This window comes from Dendrobates tinctorius, unplaced genomic scaffold, assembly GCF_039654945.1.
Source record: "Dendrobates tinctorius isolate UK_male_01 unplaced genomic scaffold, ASM3965494v1 ptg000062l, whole genome shotgun sequence".
Taxonomy (NCBI): domain Eukaryota; kingdom Metazoa; phylum Chordata; class Amphibia; order Anura; family Dendrobatidae; genus Dendrobates; species Dendrobates tinctorius.
This window is the reverse complement of record NW_027361730.1, coordinates 13,528,722-13,553,418: the sequence shown is the minus strand read 5'-3', so window position 1 is coordinate 13,553,418 and position 24,697 is coordinate 13,528,722. Positions and strand designations below refer to the sequence as shown.

The following is a 24,697-nucleotide window of genomic DNA, read 5'->3' as shown; positions in this document are numbered from 1 at the left end:
AAAAAAAAAAGGACCCACACTATAGTGCACACCAAAGGAGTGATAAGGGGGGGAATATACAGGTGCCGTCATGGGCTCCGGAAAAAACGGCTACCGGTAAGTAACCTTGGTGTTTTCCCCGTCTCCCATGACGGCACACATGAGAGACTTTTGTAGACTAAGACATCTTAGGGAGGGACCACCGCTTGAAGCACCCTTCTACCAAAGGTTAGGTCAGTAGAGGAAGATAGATCAAGTCGGTAGTGATTAAAAAAGGTTGAAGGTGAGGACCAAGTAGCGGCTTTACAAATCTACTCAATCGATACCTCAGCCTTCTCTGCCCAGGAGGTAGCCACGGCTCTGGTGGAGTGAGCCTTGATGCCTTCTGGAACCGGAGCGCCACTTGCAGAGTAGGATAACATAATGGCCTCCCTGATCCATCTGGCAATGGCACTCTTAGCTACCCCGTGCCCTTTTCTACTACCCTGAAAGGCTACAAAAAGGGACTGATCTTTCCTCCACTGACTAGTTACTGACATATATTGTACTATGGCTCTTCTTGCATCTAATGTATGGAACTTTTGCTCCCCAGGGTTTCTAGGATTGTTACAGAAAGATGGCAAGGAGATCTCCTGAGTCCTATGAAACTTTTGGACTACCTTGGGGAGATAGGCCGGGTCTGGTCTTAGAATCACTCGGTCATCCAAGATCTGTGTATATGGAGGACATATAGATATAGCTTGTAGGTCGCTCACTCTTCGGGCTGATGTTAAGGCTACCAGTAAGACAGTTTTAAGTGTAAGTAGCTTTGGTGACAGCTCTAGTAGTGGTTCAAAGGGATCTTTGGTTAAGGCCTCTAAGACTAGGTTGAGGTCCCAGCGTGGTATCTTTGGAATAATGACCGGCCTTGACCTGCCACAGGACTTTATGAATCGGGACACCCACCTATTGGCTGCTAAGTTGCAGTTATATAGGGCCCCCAAAGCGGAGACTTGGACTTTGAGTGTGTGTTAGTGGCTAACCCCAGTTGCAGCCCCGACTAAGAATTCTAGGATAGGTCCCACTGGCGCTACATCCCCCAAGGGTTCCCCCAGGAAGTCTAGGAACTTTTTCCACGTTCTACCGTAGATTTGGGATGTTATAGGTTTCCTACTTTTCAACAGGGTGGAGACTAACCCTGGAGAGAATCCCTGGCGACTCAGTAGCGCCCTCTCAAATTCCAGGCTGCTAGATGGAAGCCTTTCACCTGAGAGTGAACCACTATTCCCTGGGAAAGCAGGTCTGGAATCTCCGGTAATATCCATGGATCTGTCACCGACATGAATCTCAGAAGGGAGAACCAAGGCCTCCTCAGCCAAAACGGAGCTATAAGAATTATTCTCGCTCGATTCTCCCTGATTTTCCTGACCACTACTGGGATCATTGTTATCGGGGGAAATGCATAGGCCAGGATGAACTTCCAGGGTATTTGTAGGGCATCTACTGCGAAGGGGTTTTCCCTTGGATTTAGTGAGCAGAACTTCCTGACCTTCCGGTTGTGTGCGGTAGCGAAAAGGTCTATTTCTGGTTTGCCCCAGGCCTGAACTATTTGTTGGAAGATTTGGGGGTTTAGGGACCATTCCCCTTGTCTTAGGTGCCTGCGACTCAGGAAGTCTGCCTGTATATTTTCTACCCCCTTTATGTGCAGTGCTGTGATGGATAACAGATGTTGTTCTGCTAGCTGGAAGAGTAGATCCGATATTTGCATGAGGCCCCGAGATCTCGTTCCCCCCTGGTGATTGATGTAGGCTACTACTGCATGATTGTCCGCCATGACTCGGGTGTGGCGGCCCCGAAGTAAAGGAATGAAATGTTTCACGGCTTTTTCCACTGCCCATAGTTCTTTTACATTTGAACCGTGATCCTTTTCTAGCGAGGACCAGGTCTCCTGTATTGAGTGGGATCTCAGGTGTGCTCCCCATCCTGTGGCACTCGCGTCTGTTGTAATGATGTCCTTGACTGGTTTTTGCCACGGGACACCAGCTGTTAGATTCTTTTCTACAGTCCACCAGAGCAGGGAATCTCTTACATCCACTGAGAGACATAGTTTGCCTTCTAAATGTCCTTTTAATTGTTTCTGTGCTGACAGAATTTCCCACTGTAGTGGCCTTAAGTGGTACTGCGCCCATGCTACTGCGGGTATGCATGATGTCAACGAGCCTAAAAGAGACAATGCGTTCCTTGGTGTCATATTTGGTCTTTGTATTGCTGTGCGAGCTAGGCCTCTTATCTTGGTCACTTTGCTCTCTGGTATGAGGTAGCGTTGTTGCTTGGAGTCCAATATCAACCCTAGGAAGGATTGCTCTTTTACCGGGGTTATCCTTGACTTGGGGATGTTTACTATCCATCCTAGTCCTACTAGAATTGCTATCACTTCCTTCACTTGATGTGCGCAGTGGGACTCCGACCTCCCAATTACAAGAAAGTCGTCTAGGTATGGGACAATCACTATGTCCCTGGAACGAAGAAAAGACATTACTTTGGCCATCACTTTGGTGAATACTGTGGGGGCTGTAGACAGGCCAAACAGAAGGGCTGTGTATTGGTAGTGTTTCACCTGCCCCTGGACATAGAGCACTACTCTCAAATATTTTTGATACTCCCGATGAATTGGGATGTGATAGTAGGCATCTTTTAAGTCTATCACTGCCATGAGGCAATGCTGTAACAGGATCTTTGTGGCCGTGTTGATTGACTCCATTTTGAAGGAGCAATTGTCTACCCACTGATTGAGTCTCCTCAGGTTGACAATGGTTCTCCAAGAGCCGTCTGGTTTTTGTATTAAGAAGTGGGGGGAGTAGAACCCCCTTCCTCCTTCTTGCACTGGGACTTCCTGTAGGACTTGTTTTTTCACTAGTCCCAAGACTTCCGTCTCCAGGGCCAGCTGTTGCTCTTTGGCTTTCCTTCTGGGTGTCATTATGAAGGTATGCCTGGGCGGACGGATGAATTTTATTTTTAAACCGTCCTTTATTATGTTTAGGACCCATGTACTGGGGGAGATATTTGCCCAGGCGGAAAGGAAGAGAGAAAGCCTTCCCCCTACCTCCGGCCCGATGTCATTGGGGAGATTTTTTGGAGGAAGTGGAGGGCCCTTTAAACATATAGCCCGATCCTCTTCTTTCTTTAAAGTCACAGCTTTTTCTATGTCCCGGGGGACAACCCCTGTTAAATCTCCTCCTCCGAAAGGGCTGCTTTTTAGGTTCTCCCGGAAATCGGGGAAAGCTTTTCTTCCTATCCCCCACATGTTCCAAAATCTCTTCTAGTTTTTTTCCAAAGAGGAATTGGCCATCGCATGGAATGGAACATAACCTATGTTTTGATGGTAAATCTCCGGGACACCCTTTAAGCCACAGGGCTCGTCTTGCTGCATTTGACAGGCTTGCTGCTCTAGCTGTCAATCTTGCGGAATCTGCAGAGGAATCCGCTAGGAAAGCCGCTGCTCCATGTACTAGTGTCATATTAGACAGAATTTCCTCCCTAGGAACTCTATCCCTGATCTGGTCTTCTATTTGTTGTAGCCAGACCATGAGGGCACGAGTGGCTTTAATCCACCTGCCGAAGCTTCCCAGATATGTTTTAGGAAACCATCTGCTTTTTTATCAAGCGGGTCTTTGAACATGCCCGAGTCCTCTAATGGTAGAGATACCTTTTTTGAGGATTTGGCTACGGCCCCATCAATTTTTGGGACTTTTTCCCAGGTCTCTGAATCCTTTTGTTCAAAAAGGTACCTTCTTTTTGATGTAGAAGGCAAGCCCCCTGACCTCAGGTTTTTTCCCATTCCCTGTCAATTAGGGCCTTTATTTTATCATTTACAGGGAAGGTGCATTTTTGCCTTTCCTCCAATCCTCCAAACATCACATCCTCCAATGATTTAGGAGTCTTTTCCTCCTTAAGGGCCATTGTAGCCCTAATAGCTTTGACCAGCTTTTTCACATCCTCTGTTGGGAAACATGGACGACCGCCTATATCGCTGTCCGAGGAGGATTCTGAGGACTGAGTAGAGGAAGAGGAGGTGGAGGGGGACAAGGATCTTTCCCGCCCCTTCTGCCCTGGCGAGGCCTCTGAATCAGAATCCCTTCTATGACCTCTTATCCTTTTTAAGGGCTGCCTTTAGGGAACCTTTCACCTTATGCTGTATTAACGCCTTAAGGCTGGTTACCAAATCAGGGGTTTCCTCCTGTATAGTTTTATTTATACAGTCAGCGCAGAGGTCTTTCTGCCACTGATCTGCCAGCGGGTGTTTGCATAGGGCGCATTCTCTATTTTTGGTTTTGCTGCTGGCCTTCCTTGACCCCTAGTGATCAAACAGAGAAAAAAGGAACCCTGTTACCATAAGGGTAACATTCACATAGATCACTCACCACCGCTGTCAATCAGGGGTACCGATCTCGGAGGCTCCTCAGATGCACTCGTGACGTTTCTTCTGGACGTCTCAGAGTCATGCCAGTCGCGTTTACAACTGCCGCTCCCACCAATCGAGCGGCTGCTCCTGGTATGCTGGCGGCCCGGCCTGGCATCTGGCGAGAGCTCTTGCTGCTGCTGACGCTGCTGTCGCTGCTGCTCATCTTGCCCCACTTCCATCATGAAGCCTTGGGCATGAGTGCGTCTTTTGTGGTCATCCCCCTTATGTAAGGGAGATCCACTGCACTCTCCGCCTCCTCCGGTTACCCCCACAGCCCCTCCCCCCCTGCCATGCCGCCGGGATCTTATCTTGCCGGCCGGCGTTTTTCCCCATGGGCGCCGCCATCTTGCATCCTGGCGCCGCCTCCCGACGTCACCTCCCGACGTCACGCCCCTTCCCAGCGTGTGACGTCAGAGGGGCGCGACCCGGAAGCGGCCAATCCTGACGCTGCTTTCTCCTCCAGGATGCGGCAGAGGGGGAGAGGGCGGCGCGGCAGCCACGGCAAAGCCCCAGGACCCCAGGCCGTGCTGCTTCTGCGCCCGCTCGGACGCTGAGCCCCGGGGGACCCGCGGACGGACTTTCTCTCTCCCGACGCACGGCGCCCAGGACCCTGCCTGTTCTTCCATGCCGGCACGAGAGAGGGGCAGGTACGTGTTCTTCAATACACGGGTCCCTGTCAGGACAGGAAAACCAACTGAAGCGAGGGAGAGGTACCGCCCCTTTTATCTTTAGTAGGGTTCCTGTCCTAACTGGGCAGATCTCCTCTCTCATGTGTGCCGTCATGGGAGACGGGAAAAAACTTGTTGCATCATTCCCAAGAACACTCATGGCTGTACTAGCTCAAAAGGGTGCTTCTACTCAATACTGAGCAAAGGGTCTGAATACTTATGACCATGTGACATTTCAGTTTTTCTTTTTTAATAAATTTTCAAAAATTTCTACATTTCTGTTTCTTTCAGTCAAGATGGGGTGCAGAGTGTACATTAATGAGAAAAAAAATGAACTTTTTTGAATTTACCAAATGGCTGCAATGAAACAAAGAGTGAAAAATTTAAAGGGGCCTGAATACTTTCCGTACCCACTGTACATATGATGTGAAGATCAGACTTTGATAGATTCTTGTTCTCCCCGTAGTGACCCGGCCACATTTTTTAAATCTGACCAGTGTCACTTTATGTGGTAATAACTCTAGAAAGCTTCTACAAATCCCAGTGATTCTGGATTGTTTTTTTCATGCCACATTATCATTTATGATAATGGAAAACTTAGGTCGATATATTTTGTGTTAATTTATTAAAAAAATCTGAAATTTGACAGAAATGTAACAGAATATTGCAATTTTCAAACTTTGAGTGATTATCTCTTTAATCCAGAGAGTGATACCACAGAAAAACCCACATCTTTCCCTGCACATGACAGCTGATAGAGGCACAGTACAGCTCAACCTAACAGCCGCGAGTGGAACTGCTGTGTTCAGAAATGTATGCTCAGTCTAAATATAGAGTAAATTATTCCTACCGGTAAATGGCGTCATGAGAAAAAAATCAAAATGCCAAAGTTGATTTTTTTTTTTGTCGCCACAATATTGCGATAAAATGTAATAACCGGAAATCAAAACATTGTATCTACCCCAAAATGATATCGATAAAAAACAACAGCTTGGCGCACAAAAAAGAAGCCCTCATCCAGCCCCAGATCCAGAAATGGAGACGCTACGGGTCTCGGAAAATGGTGGATTTTTTTTTACCATATAAATAAAAAAAGAACTTGTATGTGTTTGGTATCTGCGTACTCATACTGACGTGGAGAATCATAATGCCAAGTCAGTTTTAGCGTTTCGAGAACATGGTAAAGAAAAAAAAAACACAAAAAAAATGTTGAATTGCACTTTTATTTTGCAATTTTACCGAACTTGGATTTTTTTCCCCCCATTTTCCAGTACACTAAATGGTAAAATCAATGGTGTCATTGAAAAGTAAAACTTGTCCCGTAAAAAAAGTCTCCCACAAAATAAAACAGTTATGGCTCTGGGAAGAAGGGGAGCAAAAAAGCGAGAAAACGCAATATCACAAGGCCGTGAAGGGATTCATGGGGGTGTTGAAGAGCAGCCGAGTGTAGCTGCACTCAGCTATCGTCGGTGGTCCCAGTAAGATGAAACGGATCAAATGTGCACATGATCATTGATAAACTACCGCTCCATTCACAAGCCTTTCAGAGGCCTGGTTCTTGTGATCGTTGGAGATTCCAGTAGTTGGACCACCAGCAATCAGGAAGTTATCCCCTATCCCATGGGCCATAGATATAAATAAGTTTCCAAACTCGGATTCATGGACAGTTGTATGAAAATTGGTATTCTAAATGGATAAACCTATTAAGCAGACAAAAAAAAAATCCTTACCAATTAATGTTCTGTTTTCATCTGGTAGAGTATCTAAATGACTTCCAATCAAGACAACATGTGGCTTGGACTGAGAACTGTGAGTCGTACTGAGAAATCTAAGCCAAAACATCAACTGAAAATGGAATATGTAAAAAATATATAAGAACAGCAAATTACAGAAAATAAAGCATAAATCAGCAGAATGCATGTAGACTCAGCTACTGGTTGACATTAGTAAACAGAACAGACATTTCAAGTAATTATCGACCCCTTTAAACAAAACCACCATCATTATAAATTAGGTCCTATAAATAAAAAGGTTTTTTCTTGGTTATTATAATAAACATGTTTAAAGTGGAATTCCCTTGTCATAAAGTTGTAGAATTTTATCAGGACACTGTTAGAAGTTATGATCAATGGAGATCTGACATCTGGAACAATTGAAAATTAGAGGAGTCAAAAGACCAAGAACCCTTTGGCTTTTCAACCAACCACAGTGGACCTTCTAGTCACCTAGTCAAAATTAAGTTCTTCTTGGCATTAAGACTAAACTGATCTTAGGCTGGCTTCACATTTGCGGATGGCAGAGCTGCGGAGGGCTGCGGACTTCCTCCGTGAAGCTCCGCCCACTGCTCCACCTCCTCAGTTTAGCTCCGCCTAAGTCTGCATGCAGCCTGCGTACCTATCTTTAACACTGGGTACGCAGGCAGTGCGGATGTATGCGGATACCTCCGCATGAGTCGTTTTGACGATGCGGCGACCTGCGTCGAACGCAACATTTTGCAATTTGTTGCAGCCGCCACATCGTCAAAACGACGCATGCGGAGTCATCCACATACATCCGCATGGACTGCGTACCCAATGTTAAAGATAGGCATGCAGGCTGCATGCAGACATAGGCGGAGCTGAACAGAGGAGGTACGGAGGTGGGCGGAGCTACACGGAGGAAGTCCGCAGCCCTCCGCAGCTCTGATATCCGCAAATCTGAACCTAGCCTTAGCTTACTTTTTTCCAATAAATTTAAGAGTGGAGAAAGGCGAAGTACGGTTAAGATATCTAGTATTGAGTCAGCAATAAATATTTTCCACTGTCCTCACAATCAAAAATGTAATGCTAAACTAGAAACTGTGCGTAGGTTCCAAATCTCCAGTGTGATGGTAGCTTAATGTGAACCTGAATCACAACTGAATCACAGACCGAGGTAACTTCAACTACTGTATGTGTTGGAGCCACTTAATTTTGGCTATTGGACATAAACATTGTTTTAGACTTGTATTCTCTCTACTATTATAAACAATGTTACATTTCTGACAGTTCTCCTATAAGAATACTTATTTATTGATTGGTACCAGACACCACCTCAACTTTTACAGGCCTAAAGGAGTTATTGATAGTTTCATACCTGTTCTAATGCATGCCTCTGTCTTCCATACAGGTCACTCTCGATTCCTTCTAAACTAAATATCACACAATATAATGTATTTGGTCCGCTAGTGCTCAGGAGTAGGGAGTGGGTGAAACAGTACTCCATTTGCCCTGCAAAATCCCAGATTAACAAAGATGCTCCTATAGAAAGCAAACAGAAAAAAATCCTGTAAATTAGTTTTTAATAATTGTTAGTTAAAGGGAATGTATCATTAGATTCATGCTCGCGGAACCACATAACGCGGAGTCTGGCTGTGTGATTGCAGCTAGGTATGATTTATTCCAGATAAAATGAAGATTGAACACTCATTTGGAGACTATAGGGAAAGACCTGACTAGTCCGGTGCCGCCCTCTGCTGTTCTTTTCCTTTTTTTTCTTTTTCTTCATTGGATCAAGCCATATCAGGATGGTGTTCCGTGCTCCATTTGAAAGTCGGTGAGCTGGCTTATTTCTTTCTATGTTCTTTTCCTGCACCACTCCAGTTGATTGACAGATCTCTCACTATGTAAACACATAAGACAGACCGGTTAATCAACTGGAGTGGGGTGGGAGAAATCCAGAAAGGGGCTACCCCAGACTTGTCAAGTTTCATCATAAGGCCCCACCTGGCTTTTCAAACTAGGTTTTCTCTGAAACGCTGCAGCGACTCAGAGCGAGACATACCGTACTTGGCTGCAATTGTGCCACAAGGCACTGATTCATGCTGAGAAAAAAAGCAAAAAGTCCAGCTACTGCAAAACATTTTTTCTAGAAAGACAAATGAAAAAATATTGTTAAAAACATCATTTATAAACATCATTTATTTAGAGCCTATGCTCAAAAACAAGAACAAACATAGAATTAGGCCTATGCATTTCGAGTGCTACCATGCTCTTAATCATAGCACTATTACATGACAATGAAAAGGTTTTCATACAAAAGAGCATGCTGAACCATCTAATAAGTATCCACCGCCAACTGATTTACAAACTACCGTAATACATTGAAGCCAACAGAATTAATGAATTAGAATGTACTGACATGTGGACAGAGAGGAAAAAAATCAGACTTATATCCTATCTAAAATTACATCTTATGAGCCATATTTTAGCAAAAACATTCCTTAATAAGAATACAAGTCAGTTCTAAAGTTTAAACACAAACGTGATTGAGTATCTAGTGGAATAAAACGCTTCACGTGTCCACAAAAGATATATAAAAAAATTTCCAAGCACTCCGTTTGGAGAAGTGTTTTTACAACAATCAAATTATATTCTATCCAAATGTTCTAGTGATCTTATACCCCCAATGCTGTTTGAACCCTCATGACCAGGCCAAATTTTACAATTCTGACCAGTGTCACTATACAGTTGTGCTCAAAAGTTTACATAACCCGGCAGAATTTTTGCTTTCTTGACCTTTTTTCAGAGAATATGAAAGACACCAAAACCTTTTCTCCACTCACGGTTAGTGGTCGGGTGAAGCCATTTATTGTCAAACATCTGTGTTTTCTCTTTTTAAATCATAATGACAACCCAAAACATCCATATGACCCTGACCGAAAGTTCACAAACCCCATTTCTTAATACCATGTATTGCCCCCTCTAACATCAAAGACAGCTTGAAGTCTTTTGTGGTAGTTGTTGATGAGCGTCTTCATTTTCTCTCATGGTAAAGTTGCCCTCTCTTCTTGGCCAGAAGCCTCCCGTTCCTGTAAATTCCTGGGCTGTCTAGCATGAACTGCGTGCTTGAGATCTCCCCAGAATGGCTCAATGACACTGAGGTCAGGAGACTGAGCTGGCCACTCCAGAACCTTCACTTTGTTCTGCTGTAGCCAATGACAGGTCAACTTCGCCTTGTGTTTTGGATCATTGTCATGTTGGAACGTCCAAGTACATTCCATGGGCAGCTTCCAAGCTGATAATTGCAAATTTGCCTCCAGTATTTGCTGATAATGTGCTGCAGTCATCTTTCCTTCAACTTTGACCAAGTTTCCCGTGCCTTTGTAGCTCACACATGCCCAAAACATCACCGATCCACCTCCATGCTTTACAGTAGAAATAGTGCTCCTTTCATCATAGGCCTTGTTGAACTCTCTCCAAACGTAACGTTTATGATTGTGGTCAAAAAGTTCAGTTTTGGTCTCATCACTCCAAATTACCTTGTTCCAGAAGTTTAAGGCTCGCCTCTGCAGTTTTGCGTATTGTAGGTGAGATACTTTGTGGCATTTGCACAGTGATGGCTTTCTTCTGGCGACTCGACCATGCAGCTCATTTTTTTTCAAGTGCCTCTTTATTGTGTATCTTGAAACATCCACACTGCTATTTTTCAGAGATACCAGTATTTCAGCTGATGTTATTTGTGGGTTTTATTTTGCTTCCCGAACAATTTTTCTGGCAGCTGTGAACAAAATTTTTGTTGGTCTACCTGACCGTGGTTTTATTTTTACAGAGTCCTTGATTTTCCATTTGTTAATCACAGTTTGAAAGCTGCTGACTGGCATTATCAATTCCTTGGATATCTTTTTGTATCCCATTCCTGTTTTATACAGTTCAACTAACTTTTCCCGTAGATCCGTTGACAATTATTTTGCTTTCCCCATGAATCGCAATCCAGAAATGTCAGTGGCTTGATGAAAGATGCAAGAGTCTGTCTGTATTCCAGAAACTCACTCAGCTTTTATGCACACACTGATTACAAGCAAACAGGTCAATGGTGAGGATGTTACCTTTAGTAGCCATTCAAACCCATTTGTGTCAACTTCTGTGCATGTTATCAGGCCAAAATCACCAGGGTATGTGAACTTTTGATCAGGGTCATTTGGATGTTTTGGGTTGTCATTATAATTTAAAAAGAGAAAACACAGTAGTTTGACAATAAATGGCTTCACCCAACCACTAACCATGAGTGGAGAAAAAGATTTTGTGTTATCATTCATATTCTCTGAAAAAAGGCCAGGGTATGTAAACTTTTGAGCACAACTGTATGTGGTTAGAACTCTGGAACACTTCAACAAATCCCACTGATTCTGAAAACATTTTTTGTGACGTATTGTATTTCATGATAGTGGTACAATTTAATCAATATGACTTGGGTTTTTTGTGAAAAAAAAAGAAATTTGGCAGCAATTTTCCAAATTTAAGCTTTATGCCTTTAAATCAGAGTTATGTCACACAAAATAGTTAATAAATAACATTTCCCACATTTCATTACAATTTTTTAAACATTTTTATTTTGTTAGGAAGTTATAAGGGTTAAAAATTGATCAACAATTTCTAATTTTTCCAACAAAATTTACAAACCATATTTTTAAGGACCACATTACATTTGAGGTGACTTAGAGGCATCTTTATGACAGAAAATACCCAAAAGTGACACCATTCTAAAACCTGCACCCCTCAGTGTCCTCAAAACCACATTCAAGAATTTTATTAACCCTTCAGGTGCTTCACAAGAATTTTTAGAATGTGGAAGGAAAAAATAAACTTACCGGTAACTTTTTTTTTTCACAAAAATTTTACTTTAGACCCAATTTTTTTTTCACAAGGGTAACAGGAAAAATGGATCCCAAAATTTCTTGTTCAATTTCTCCTGAGCATACGGATACCCCTTATGTGGGGGAAAACCACTATTTGGGCTCATGGCAGGGCCTTGAAGGGAAGGAGCACCATTTGACTTTCTGAATGCAAAATTTGCTGGAATAATTAGCGGATGCCATGTTGCGTTTGGAGAGCCCCTGATGTGCCTAAACAGTGGAGACACTGTCAAATGATAACATTTTGGAAACTAGACCCTTCAGAGAACTTATCTAGATGTGTGGTGCTTCACAGAAGTTTATAACACTGAGCTATGAAAATAAAAAAAAAATAAAAATCAAATTTTTCCCACAAAAATGATTTTTTAGCCTCAAATTTTGAACTTTCATAAAGGTAACAGGGGAAATTACATCATACAATTTGTTGTGCAATTTCTCCTGAGTACGTGGAGAATGTGGAGGAAAACTACTGTTTGGATGCACAGCATGGAAGGGAAGGGGGTGCCATTTGACTTTTTGAAAGCAAAATTTGTTGGAATAATTAGCGGACTCCATGTTGCATTTGGGGAACCCCTGATGTGCCTAAACAGTGGAAACCCCCCCACTACTGACACCATTTTGGAAACTAGGCCCCTCAAGGAACTTACCTAGATGTGTCCTAAGCACCTTGAACACCAGATGCTTTACAGAAGTTTATAACATTGAGCCATGAAAATTAAAAAAACAACAACTTTTTTTCCCACAAAAATGTTCTTTTAGCCCCATTTTTTTTAGCTCCACAAGTTTAACAGGAGAAAATGAACCCCAGAATTTGTTGAGAAATTTATCCTGAGTACACTGATACCCCATATGTGGTCGAAAACTACTTTTGAATGCAAAGATCAGAAGGGAAGAAGCGCCATATGGAGTTCAAATTTTCCCGGACTGGTTTGAGTGTGCCATGTCACATTTGCAGAGCCCCTAAGATGCCAGAACAGCAGATCCCCCACATAAGAGACAAAATTTTACAAACTACAACACTCATTAAATTTAGCTAGGGGTGCAGTGATCATATTGACATCACAGGTGGGTCACAGAATTGTATACCATTGGACAGTGAAGAAAAAAATTACATTTTTAACACAAAAATTGTTTTAGCCCCAGATTTTAAACTTTTACACTGGCAAATGGGTAAAAATGATACTAAAATTTGGTCCACAATTTCTGCAAATATAAAAATACCCCATATGTGGCAGTACTGTACTGCTTAGCCACACGGTGAGACTTGTGAATGACGGAGAGCTATTTGCCTCCTGGAGGCTAGAATTGTTTGTGGACTCCATATACAGAGCAGCCCCTGGGAACTAGAAGAGCAAAATCCCCCTTCAAGTGACCCCATTTTGGAAATTTATATACAGGTGTAGTAACGATTTTGACTCCACGGGTGTTTTCCAGAAACAGCAGCAGTGGATGCAGCTGAATGAATAGCTTAGTTACTCACCGATAACGGTGTTTCTCGGAACCCATGACAGCACCACGGAGAGAGGGGATCCGCCCTTCAGGGACAGGAACCTACAGATAAAAAGGGCGGTACCTCTCCTCCGCCTTCAGTTGGTTACAGAGCATCATAGGGTCTCCAGGTTTGACAACTGAAATTTATGCATAACATTATAATATTGCTTATTATCAGAAGCACCGTGCCTAAACGGAAACACTCTACTAACAGTAAAACGTGCCCACCACACTCGTGAAGGGGAGGGGAATAAGCGGGTGCTGTCATGGGTTCCGAGAAACACTGTTATCGGTGAGTAACTAAGCTATTCTCTCTCACCCATGACAGCACCACGGAGAGAATTACAGAGATTGGTAGCTTAGGGAGGGACCACCGCCTGAAGGACCCTACTCCCGAAGGTCAGGTCAGACGTAGAGGCTAGATCTAATCTATAGTGCCTAAAAAAGGTCGAAGGTGATGACCAGGTGGCCGCCTTACAGATTTGTTCTATTGATACCTCAGATCTTTCAGCCCATGAGGTCACCATCACTCCTGTGGAATTGGCTCTCAACCCTTCCGGGATGGTATTTTCACTGGATGAATATGCCAGGGCAATCGCATCCCTTATGCACCTTGCCAGGGTACTCTTAGATGCTTTGAGTCCCTTCCGAGGTCCCTGAAAACACACAAAGAGAGCCTTCCTTCCTACATTTCTTGGTGGCCTCTAGATACTGCACTAGGCACCTCTTCACATCTAAGGTGTGGAATTTGTCTTCTCCCTTCTTTTTAGGATTTGGGCAGAATGAAGGAAGGACTACCACTTGGGACTTATGGAAGTGTGATGACACTTTGGGTAGATAGGGTCATTTTAAAGCCTGACCTGGCATATCTTCTAGAATCTTTGTGAAAGGTGGCCCTACTGATAAAGCTTGCATATCGCTCACTCTGCGAGCTGATGTTAGCGCCAAAAGAAGCACTGTTTTTAACGACAGGATTCTTAGGGATGCTGAGTGAATAGGTTCGAATGGAGGGCCTGTTAGCGTGGATAGTACAAGATTTAGATCCCATGATGGTAATCTTTGATTAGCTATCGGCCTGGATCTGGATACGGCCTTAATAATCTGTCACCCAGGGATTACCTACCACATTATGGTTATAAAGGTGCCCACGGCCGCTACTTGTACCTTTAATGTGTTGACCGCTAGACCCTGTTCTAGGCCCTTTTGTAGAAATTCTAGGATTTTGTCAATGTGAACCTCATCCTGAACCTTTACCCCCTAAGTGGATAAGAATTTTTTCTTTCTTTTTTTTTTTTTTTTTTTTTTCTTTCCCCCCCCGTTCTCCTGTAGGCTCTCATCGTAACCAGTTCCCTACTTTTTTTTTTTGCAATGTGGTTATCAGGTTCTCTGAAAACCCTCTCTCTCATCAGTGCCCTCTCAAATTCCATGCTGTTAAATGGAATCTCCCTGCCTGAGGGTGTAACACTGGCCCCTGCGATAGCAGGTTCAGGAGATCCGGGAGGATCCATGGGTCGGTTAGAGAGAATATTCTTTGCCAGGAGAACCAGGTTCTTTTGGGCCAGAAGGGGGCTATTAAAATCATTCTTGCCCCATCCTCCCTGACTTTTCTTAGCAGTGCTGGGATCAGCATGATCGGGGGAAAGGCATATGTTAGGCCCCATGTCCATGGGAGTATGAAGGCGTCCAGAGCTAGAGGATTCCCCCTGGGGTCTATGGAGCAGAAAGTTTCCACTTTTTGTTTCTGAAGTCGGCGAACAGATCTATGTCCGGGTCCCCCCACATTTTTACAATCTGCAGAAAAACGGACAGCTTTAGGACCCATTCCCCTTGTCGTAATTGGGTGCGACTCAGAAAGTCTGCCCTTTGATTCTCCGTGCCCCGGATGTGTAGTGGTGACAGAGATAGCAGGTTTGCCTCTGCTAATTTGAGGACTCTGGAGAATGTGTCCATTAGGGCTCGGGACCTGGTTCCCCCCTGATGATTTATATATGCTATGCGGACATGATGACCCCGGAGCAGGGGTAAGAAGTGTGTTAATGCGTAGCCCACTGCTAAGAGCTCTTACTGGTTCGAGGAGGCTTCTAATTCTTGAACTCCCCACGTACCCTGGGCCACTTCGCTGTTCATGTGTGCTCCCTACCCCGTGGGACTGGCATCTGTGGTAACTATGTGTATTATTTTTGTTACCCAGGGGATCCCTTTGGAAAGGTTGTCTTGGCTTTTCCACCAGGTTAGGGAATGAGTAGTTTTTGAATTTAGGGTAATACGACCCTCTAGGTGTCCCCCCTACTGCAGACTAGTTGGCTAGTACATCCCACTGTAGATCTCTCGTGTGTAACGGAGCCCATTGGACTGCTGGTAGGCAGGCGGAGAGAGAACCTAGTCGTGACATCGCTTTTCTTAATGTCACGGAGGGATTTTGGATGGCTCGTTACAATTTGAGCGATTTTCTCCTTCTTGCAGTCTGGGAGGCGGCACTCTTGAATGTTTGAGTCCAATGTTAGACCCAAGAATTCCTGTACTCTGCTGGGCTCCGATCTTGATTTTTTTAGATTCAGGAGCCAGCCCAGGCCTTGCAGAGTGTCCATCACTCTGTCCCTCTGTTCCCAGCGTTTTTGAGCCAAGCTGGTTGCTATTAAAAAATAGTCCAGATACGGGATTATTATTATGTCTTGCTCCCTTATATGGGCCATCATCTCTGACACTATTTTGGTAAATACCCGTGGAGCTACAGATATTCCGAATGGCAAGGCTCTATACTGGAGTTCTCTTATCTCGCCCTTTATCGAGATGGCTAACCTGAGATATTGCCTGGAGTTTTTGTGAATGGGGACGTGATAATAGGTGTCGCTGAGATCTAACACCGAGATGAAGCAGTTCGGGAACAGGATTTTGGTGGTGGACCTGATAGACTCCATTTTGAAGTTTTAAAAATTTTTTTTATTTATAATTGTCCGAAACCTGCCACCTGGCTTGGTCACCAGGAAAAAGAGGGGAGTAAAACCCCTTGCCCCTTCCCTGCAGCGGAACCTCCTGGAGGGCTCCTTTTTCTACCAGGCTTAGGACTTCGTTTCCTAGGGCTTCCTGCTCTTGCATACTGGATCTTAGCGGAGTCATTACATACTTTTGAGGTGGGTTTTTTTTTTGGGCAGAACGCATGACCCCGGACCTGCTAGCACGGGCTGGTCTCCCATTCGGGTCCCGGCCCAGGCTCAAGCTGCTTAGCAAATGACACCTGACGAATGGAGTCACGCTCGGCCTAGAATGGCCGGAGGTCCTACTATCCATGGGTTGAGATTCTTTTCCAGGCTGGGAGAAAAAGGGGTTAACCTTCCCCCCACCCTGAGCAAACTGTCACCTAGAGGGCTTTTTGTCTCAGGACAAGTTTCAGAGGAGGAATCCTCTCTCTCTTCTCTTGTCATCCCACTTTTGCTCTCTCGGTGGTCTCCGCTGAAAACACTTTCTATTCCGAAAGGGCCTCTTAGCTGCATTTGAGAGTGCTGCTGCTTTGGACGATAACCGGACTGAGTCTGACGATGAGTCCGCTAGGAAGGCAGCCGCTCCCCTTATTACTGGGATAGAGTCTAGGATTTTATCCCTTGGCGTCCCTTCTCTTAGTTGCTTTCCTAGTTGGTCCACCCAAATCATTAGGGCTCTCGAAGTACATGTTGCCGCTATTGCTGGCCTGAGGTTACCTCCAGCTGACTCCCATGCACCTTTAAGAAAGGTATCTGCCTTTTTATCTAGGGGACCCCTGAAGGTGCCCATGTCCTCAAAGGGGAGGGCGAATTTTTTTTTTTTTGAGGCCTTTGCGACAGCTACATCGAGCTTCGGGCCCTCTTCCTCACAGGGATATTTCCTTTTAAGGGAAGGGACCGTGGTGTTTTTCCTGTCCGGTTTATCCCATTCTTTTTGATTAGACCCCGCACATTTTCATTTAGCGGGAACACTCTCCGCGCCTTTTCTGGCCCAGTCCCCCGAACATTATGTCCTGGACTGTTTTATCAGGCCTAGGGTCCAGCACCCCTATGGTAGACGTTACCGCTTTCACTAGTTTGTCTACCTCGTCTAGGGGGAAGCAGTGACGCCCCTCTGTTTCCTCGTCTGAGGATGAGGAACTGGAATCTGAGGGTTTTGACGTGATTTCTCCCGATGTCGAGGAATCCGACTGGGAAATCACTATTGTGTCTTTCTTTTTTGATTTGTCCCTATGCTTAAGGGATGTAAGGGCACTCTGACCTCCAATTTAATTGCAGCTTTTAGGTCAGAGGCCAAATCCGGAGTTTCCTAACAGAGGATTTCTTTTGTACATGGCTCTGTTTTTTTTTGTTTTTTTTTCTCCTCTTAAGAAATAGGTAGGGGACTAGCACAAGTGGGGCACTCCCTGTTCTTTTCCCCTTCTTTCCCTAGTAAGGGAAATAATACAATGGTGAACATTCACGAAGATCACTCACCCAAAGGTATGTGGCTGCAGGTATCGATTCGGGAGATGGAGTCAGGTCCTGAATAGGCTGCTCTCCAGGTGGCGATTTGCTCCTTGCAGCTGACGTGCTATGCTGCGTGGAGTGATTACTGGAATGACCATCTGTACTGCGTTCCTTTTGACGATGATTGTGGTGCTGCTGCCTGGCTTGCTGCTCCTGTTGCTGGTCACTATCCCCTTCAGGATCGCCTCCAGCCTGGAGCGCTTGTGCAGCCACCATTTTAAAATTTCCCGGCTGGCGTCACCGCTCCCATCCTGCACCGTGGTCCCCGGGAGAGCGCCCCTGCGCTTGCGCCGGTTCTGGGGACCAGGAAGCCAGCTTCTACTTCCGGGGCGGCCGCCATCTTGGTACACCTCTGTACCCCGGCGCCGCCCGCATGTTTACCGGGTCCCCGCGAGCCCCGACTTCCTCTCCGGAGTGGCGGCTCCGGCGTCACTCCCGCCCGCTCACCCGGCAGCCCGCATCGGCCCCAGCAGTGGCGGCTTCGGGCACCGCACCCTCCCGAGGCAGGGGCCTCCCCGCTGCCATCACCGGTCAGGCCGGCCCCGGATCCTGGACACACGAAAGGTACCGTCCTGTGGGTCCCTCCGTCAGGGACAGGAACCCAACTGAAGGCGGAGGAGAGGTACCGCCATTTTTATCTGTAGGTTCCTGTCCCTGAAGGGCGGATCCCCTCTCTCCGTGGTGCTGTCATGGGTGAGAGAGAAAATTCCAAACTGCCGTTATAGTGACTAGTACATTGTAGTGAACAGTATGCTATGCCCAACTCATGCTTCTGGAGACACACACCCGTAAATTAGGTGGGTTGTCATCGCCACAGAAATGACAAGCATGTGGACACAAAATGTGGTTTAGGCACACTGGTGCTCAGAAGGGAGGGGTGCATTTGGATTTGGGAGAGCAGAATTTGCTGAATTTGTTTTGGGGGGCAAGGAGCCATTTCACTTTTCCAGAGCATTTGTGCTACAACGTGGAAGCCCCCTATATTTCCACTGACACATGACGGACCTGAGTGGGGACTTTTTTGTGGATTGAGTTGAAGCTTTTATTGGAAACATTTTACATAATGTTTGGGATCACATTTATCCTGCGCTCTATGCTGAGCACTTACTTTAAGGTTTCCATCTAAATCTCCTAGTGACGTGATTCAGATGAAACCCCTGAAGGACCCATTAACTGTAATAAGGCAGCAGAGTTACCTAGTTCAGCTATACCCTTTTTATCAGAAGTGCACAAAACTGTAGTGGACTGCGTTTTTATGCATGCATAAATAGACGGACACCACTGGATCATAGTGTCTCCATCTTCCTCATTACAGGGAATCTTCAGTCTGAATCATGTATTTCAGAGATTTACACCATAGCCTCAGTGTAAGCGCTCAGCACAGTGTGCAGGATAAATGTGAACTGAGCCTTACAGCAATTTTTGGGAGGCACAATGAACAAATAAACAGCAGTTTCCGCAGACTCAGTCATGTGAGGGCTTATTGTTTTTTGCGGGACGAGTTGACGTTTTTATTGGTACTATTTTCAGACATATGATATTAGGCTGCAGCTAACTCCTGTGCCAACTGCTAAAGAGAAATGAATATTCACTGCATTCCACATCCATGGGCATGGAGGGCAGTGAATATTCGTTTCTATTTAACAACGGACATGCTGTTAGCCGTAGCAGCCTGCTTCCTGCAGCTGCCAGGCGTTTGCGTGTCCCCGTTACTTAAGACAATGAATACTCACTGCTCTCCACTCCCATGGGGTGGAATGCAGTGAATATTCATTCCCTTTAGTAGCAGGGACACGCAAAAGCGTGGCAGCTGCTGGAGAAGTGACAGCGGACCAGCATGTCCATTATCAAAGAGCAATGAATATTCACTGCTCTCCACGGCGTGGAGAGCAGTGAGTATTCCAGCAGCTGTCCTTGGCTTGTATGTAAGCAGCGCATGACATCACTGCCATGTGCTGTTTACAAGCATAAAGCAGCTGCTAGCATTGGAACAAGATGCTGTGAGGGCACGCAGGGAATGTAAGTAGGATGATTTATGTTTTTTTTATGTTTTTCTGATGTAGGCCATACATACCAGGATGGGGATGGGGGCCAATCATGCCAGGGTAACGATGGGACCATGCATACCAGGACAGAGATGGGGGCCCTGAATACCATGATAGGGATGAGGGGGGCCAAGCCTATCAGGCTAGGGATGAGGGGGCCATGAATACCAGAATAGGGATCAGGGGGCCATGCATATCAAGATAGAGTTGAGGAGGCCATGCATATCAAGATAGAGTTGAGGAGGCCATGGATACCAAGGTAGGGCAGAAGGGGACCATGCCTACCAGGCTAGGGATGAGGGAGCAATGCTTACCAGGATAGGGATAAAGGGGACATGCATACCAGGATAGGGATGGGGATGGGGGCCATGCATACCAGGATAGGGATGAGGAGGTCATGCATACCAGGATAGGGATGAGGAGGTCATGCATACCAGGATAGGGATGAGGGGGCCATGCAAACCAGGATAGGAATGAGGGGGTATGCATACCAGGATATGGATGAGGGGGCCATGCATACCAGAATAGGGTTGAGAGGGTCATGCATACCAGGAAGAGGAGGCCATGAATACTAAGATAGGGATGAGGAGGTTATGCATACAAGGGTAGGAATAAGGAGGCCATGCATACCAGGGTAGGGATGAGGGGGCCATGCCTACAATGATAGGGATGAGGGGGCCATGCATACCAGGATAAGAATGAGGGGGGCCATGCATACCAGGATGGGGATGAGGGGGGCCATGCATACCAGGATATGGGATATTAGTAAAGAACTGACCACATTTTTTTGTTCAATTTTTTTTCTAATTTCCTCCACTAAAACCTAGGTGCGTCCTATGGTCCAGTGCGTCTTATAGCCCGAAAAATACGGTATCTGACATGATTGAACAAAAGAGCTTGGATGCGGATTTTCTTATACACAAAAAAAACAAACTTTCAATCAAAGAAAAAAAATACTCAATACAAATGTGATCTAACAAATCACATGAACTGAATACTGCCAATAATTTGTCAGCTTCTATTCTAAATCACTTACAAAAAAGTTATCTAGGGGTTTAAATTTGTCCCCACAATATGTACTAACTTATTCAATGCCAATAAGGGATGTTAATAAATTTGTCGGATTATTGACTGTTAAAAGACACTTTATGGAAGTTGGTTCTGATATTTCAATTGCTGAACCTTGTGGTGATTGCACCATGGATGGTGAACTTAAGTCACAGTAAAACACTGATTTGAATATTATTAATGCATTAATAACAATGTCCTATCCTTCCAGGAACATGTGCTGTGAGTGTTCTCAACTATTTGTATTGTGAATCATCATCTTTGGTCTTGCCTCTTAATTTCACATACCCAATTCTTTCTTCTACCCTATCCAGTCTAGAGCAAACATCATGGATGTTTAACTAAAACTATTATCTGAACAAACCAATCCGAGTCTAATCTTACGAAGTCTGAACTGAGAGCTATTAAACAATTGGAAACTAATAATTATTTGTCCATCAGATAAGGGTGGTTCGGTGGTGGTGCTGGACAATCTGTTTTATGAAAGGGGGATTTTCAAAATGTTATTACATTCCTCAACTTATAAGATGTTACAGTATGATCCAACTACCGTATTTTTTGGATTATAAGACGCACTCCCCCCCCCCAAATTTAGGAGGAACATGGGGGTGCGTCTTATAATGCGTATACACCTTATTGGCGCCTCACTGCGGGTGTCCGGATGAGCACAATTTTGGAAACCATTTATTAGGGACCGCCTCACAGTGAGCTTGGGGGGTCAATATGACAAAAAAAGTGACACATTCTAAAAACTGCACCTCTTAAGGTGCTCAAAACCACATTCATGAAGTTTATTAACCCTTTAGGTGCTTCACGAGAACTAAAGCAATGTGGAAGGAAAAATGAACATTATACTTTTTTCACAAAAAAATTACACCCAAACTTATATTTTCACAAGAGTAACAAGAGCAAATGGACCACAAAATTTGTTGTGAAATGTATCCTGAGTACACCATTACCTCTTATGTGGGGGAAAAGTACTGTTTGGGCGCACGGCAGGGCTCAGAAGGGAGGGAGCGCCGATTGACTTGACACAAAATTGGCTGGAATCAATGGTGGCGCCATGTCGCATTTGGAGACCACCTGATCTACCTAAACAGTGGAACACCCCCAATTCTAACTCCATCCTTAACACAGCCCTACCCCTGACCTTAATCCCAAACCTAACCACAACTCTAACCCCAACCGTAATACCAACACAACCGCAACCCCAACACAACCCTAACCCTAGCCCCAACCCTAACCCTAACGGAAAAAAAATAAAAAAAAAAATATTTTGCTATTTTTACCTAACTAAGAGGGTGATAAAGAGGGTTTGATTTACTATTTTGTTCGCTGTGATAGTCTAGGTAAAATCTATTGTTGCCGGGTGCCGGCCAGCAGATCTCGGTGGGTGCACTGCACATGCGCCCACCGTTTTCTTCCAGGGAGAAGACCCTGGGGGCTGGGGGACACAGCCGGAGGGTGCAGAGTTACCAGAGGTACCGGGAGGGAGGCTCGGGGGACCCCATTTCGCTTTCCTCTGGTATGCTAGAGCATATTAGAGGAGAGAAATCAATGGGAAATCAGACTTTTTTTGGGGAGGTCGCCGTTATTCAGTGAATAACGACGATCGCATCAGTGGGGACGGTAAAAACCGACCCAAATCATGTTCTCCAAGGTTTCAGCTACCCCCAGTAGCTGAGACCCCATAGATTTTCTGGCGCTGGCGGGCGCTATAACCGTATTTCAAAGCGCTGCTAAAAAGCGACGCTGAGGAATAAGTACCCTTCACTGCCACCGTTAAAAGGCGTATAGGTCATTAAGGGGTTAAATATCATGTCTAAAAAAGAGGCTGAGTATATGTTTGTGGACCATCCTGTCTGCCCTGCACTGCACGCACTTCCCAAAGTTCATAAAGAGGTGTTTCCCCCTTCCTTTCGTCCGATCATTGCAGGGATTGGTTTCGTATTAGGCTATGTGCACACATTGCGGATTCTTCTGCGGATCCGCAGCGGATTTGGCCCTGCGGATCCGCAGCAGTTCTGCTGACATGGTACAGTACCATGTTAACCTATGTATTTTAAACTCCGCTGTGCCCACACTGCGGTTTTTTCCGCGGATTACAATCCGCAGCATGTCAATTGTTTGTGCGGAATCCGCAGTGGTTTCACACCTTTAGCATTGTAGAGGTTGGATTTACCTGCGGATTTTGCCAAATCCGTGCGGATATACAAATAATCAAAAGAATGGATACAAATAATGATAATCAAGCCCCATATTCAATGTAATGTCTCCCAAAACTAGTCACATATATCAGAGGTCAAAAGAAAAAATAAATGTATAAGGTGATAATCATAAGGTGATAGCCATGTGGCTATTTGTATATGGGAACTAAAAGTTTCCATTGGTTTAGGTTACATATAAATACTTCCCCTTTTGCATTACTACCTCACTCCTTGAGAAAGCCACGGTAGGCGAAACGTACGTTGGAGGGAGCTGGAGACGCATTTAGCCATTGACCACGGGTATCTATGATCTTATTACATTTCCTATGCACTTTGAGTTTCTATACTCTCTGTCTGTTCACTATATGCACCTTGATGCGGTTGGAATTTTTTATGATCACTATATTTACTTATGGCTTATGTGTTCTCTATGTAACTACCTATTAACATTATGATTTTTATGGTATTACATTATGTCTTATATGTCTGGTTTCTCTTTTATTGTGTAATTAATAAAATATTTTTAGTCTTTATTACCTGGACTTTCATTTGGTTTATTCATTAGTTGAGAAGGTTTCTATTGTCTTTCATGAATATCCGTACATGTTGTATTGGTTGTTGGCTCCTTTTTTTATATTGAGAGATTGGGCGATTCTGAAGGCGGTGATACCAAATATGGGTATATTTGATTTTTTTATTGTTTTATTTTGAATGGGGTGAAAGGGGGGGTCATTTGAACTTATTATATTTTATTTGTTTAATTTTTGTACTTTTTTTTTTTTTTTTTTTTACTTCTTGCATGCTTCAACAGTCTCCATGGTAGACTACAAGCAGCAGTACTTTGATCGCCTCTGCTACACACAGGCGATGATCAGATCGGCTGTGTGTAGCAAAAATGCTCACTTGCTATGAGCGCTGACCACGGGGCGGCGCTCATAGCAATCTGGCAATGACAACCATAGAGGTCTGCTGCTGACCTCTGGTTGTCATGCCGACCTATCGGTGACCTGCGATCATGTGACGGGGTCACCAATGGGCGGGACTAGTGACGCGCTTCCTGTAAGCACGGGTTAAATGCCGCTATCAGAGATTGATAGCGGCAACTAATTGTTAGCAGTGGGTGGATCACAATTCCACCCGCGGCTGTTGCGGGCGCATGTCAACTGTATAGGTCAGCTGTCATGTGCCTAGAAAGATGTGGACTCCGACGGGGGTGTCCGACATGAGTGTATTATTATGGTACATGTCGGAAAGGGGTTAAACAATATTTTACCTCAAAGAAAGAATAGCCCAAGAGCTTTGCCATGATCAGACCATGTTCCTGCACAGTCAGTCACAGCCATTACACAGTGCACAGCAGGTGCACATGTATAAGATTATCTCAGCACATGGACATTTTATTTAAACACATCCAACTGTGGAATTTATTATACTAAGATCTATTGATTAAAATGAACTTTTGTTTGTGTGAAAACTCCTTTAAATTTGTAACAGAGAAGAGAGATAGAACTACTCCTTTTTGGATGTTTTTCTATAAGGTGATATAGTCACAGGTAAAATCTGTACTAAGTTATAAAGAAAACCGATTTCAACACAACACGTTATTAAGAAACTCCCGGTTGGAGAATTTATTCATGCACATGTGTTCAGATGATAAGG

At 44.6% G+C, this 24,697-nt stretch overlaps 1 protein-coding gene across 4 annotated transcripts in view; it reads right to left on the bottom strand.

Annotated features, from left to right (window-relative positions):
* The window catches only part of LOC141092929 (uncharacterized), a 128,794-nt gene that overhangs the window by 15,400 nt on the left and 88,697 nt on the right, over positions 1 to 24,697 (bottom strand). For all 4 annotated transcript variants that reach the window (XM_073579291.1, XM_073579292.1, XM_073579289.1 and 1 more), the window contains 2 exons: positions 8,203 to 8,366; positions 6,819 to 6,933 (listed from right to left, as the gene is read on the bottom strand). In XM_073579291.1, the coding sequence (XP_073435392.1) occupies positions 6,819 to 6,933; positions 8,203 to 8,366 (279 nt within the window). The remainder of the gene's footprint in view (positions 1 to 6,818; positions 6,934 to 8,202; positions 8,367 to 24,697) is intronic.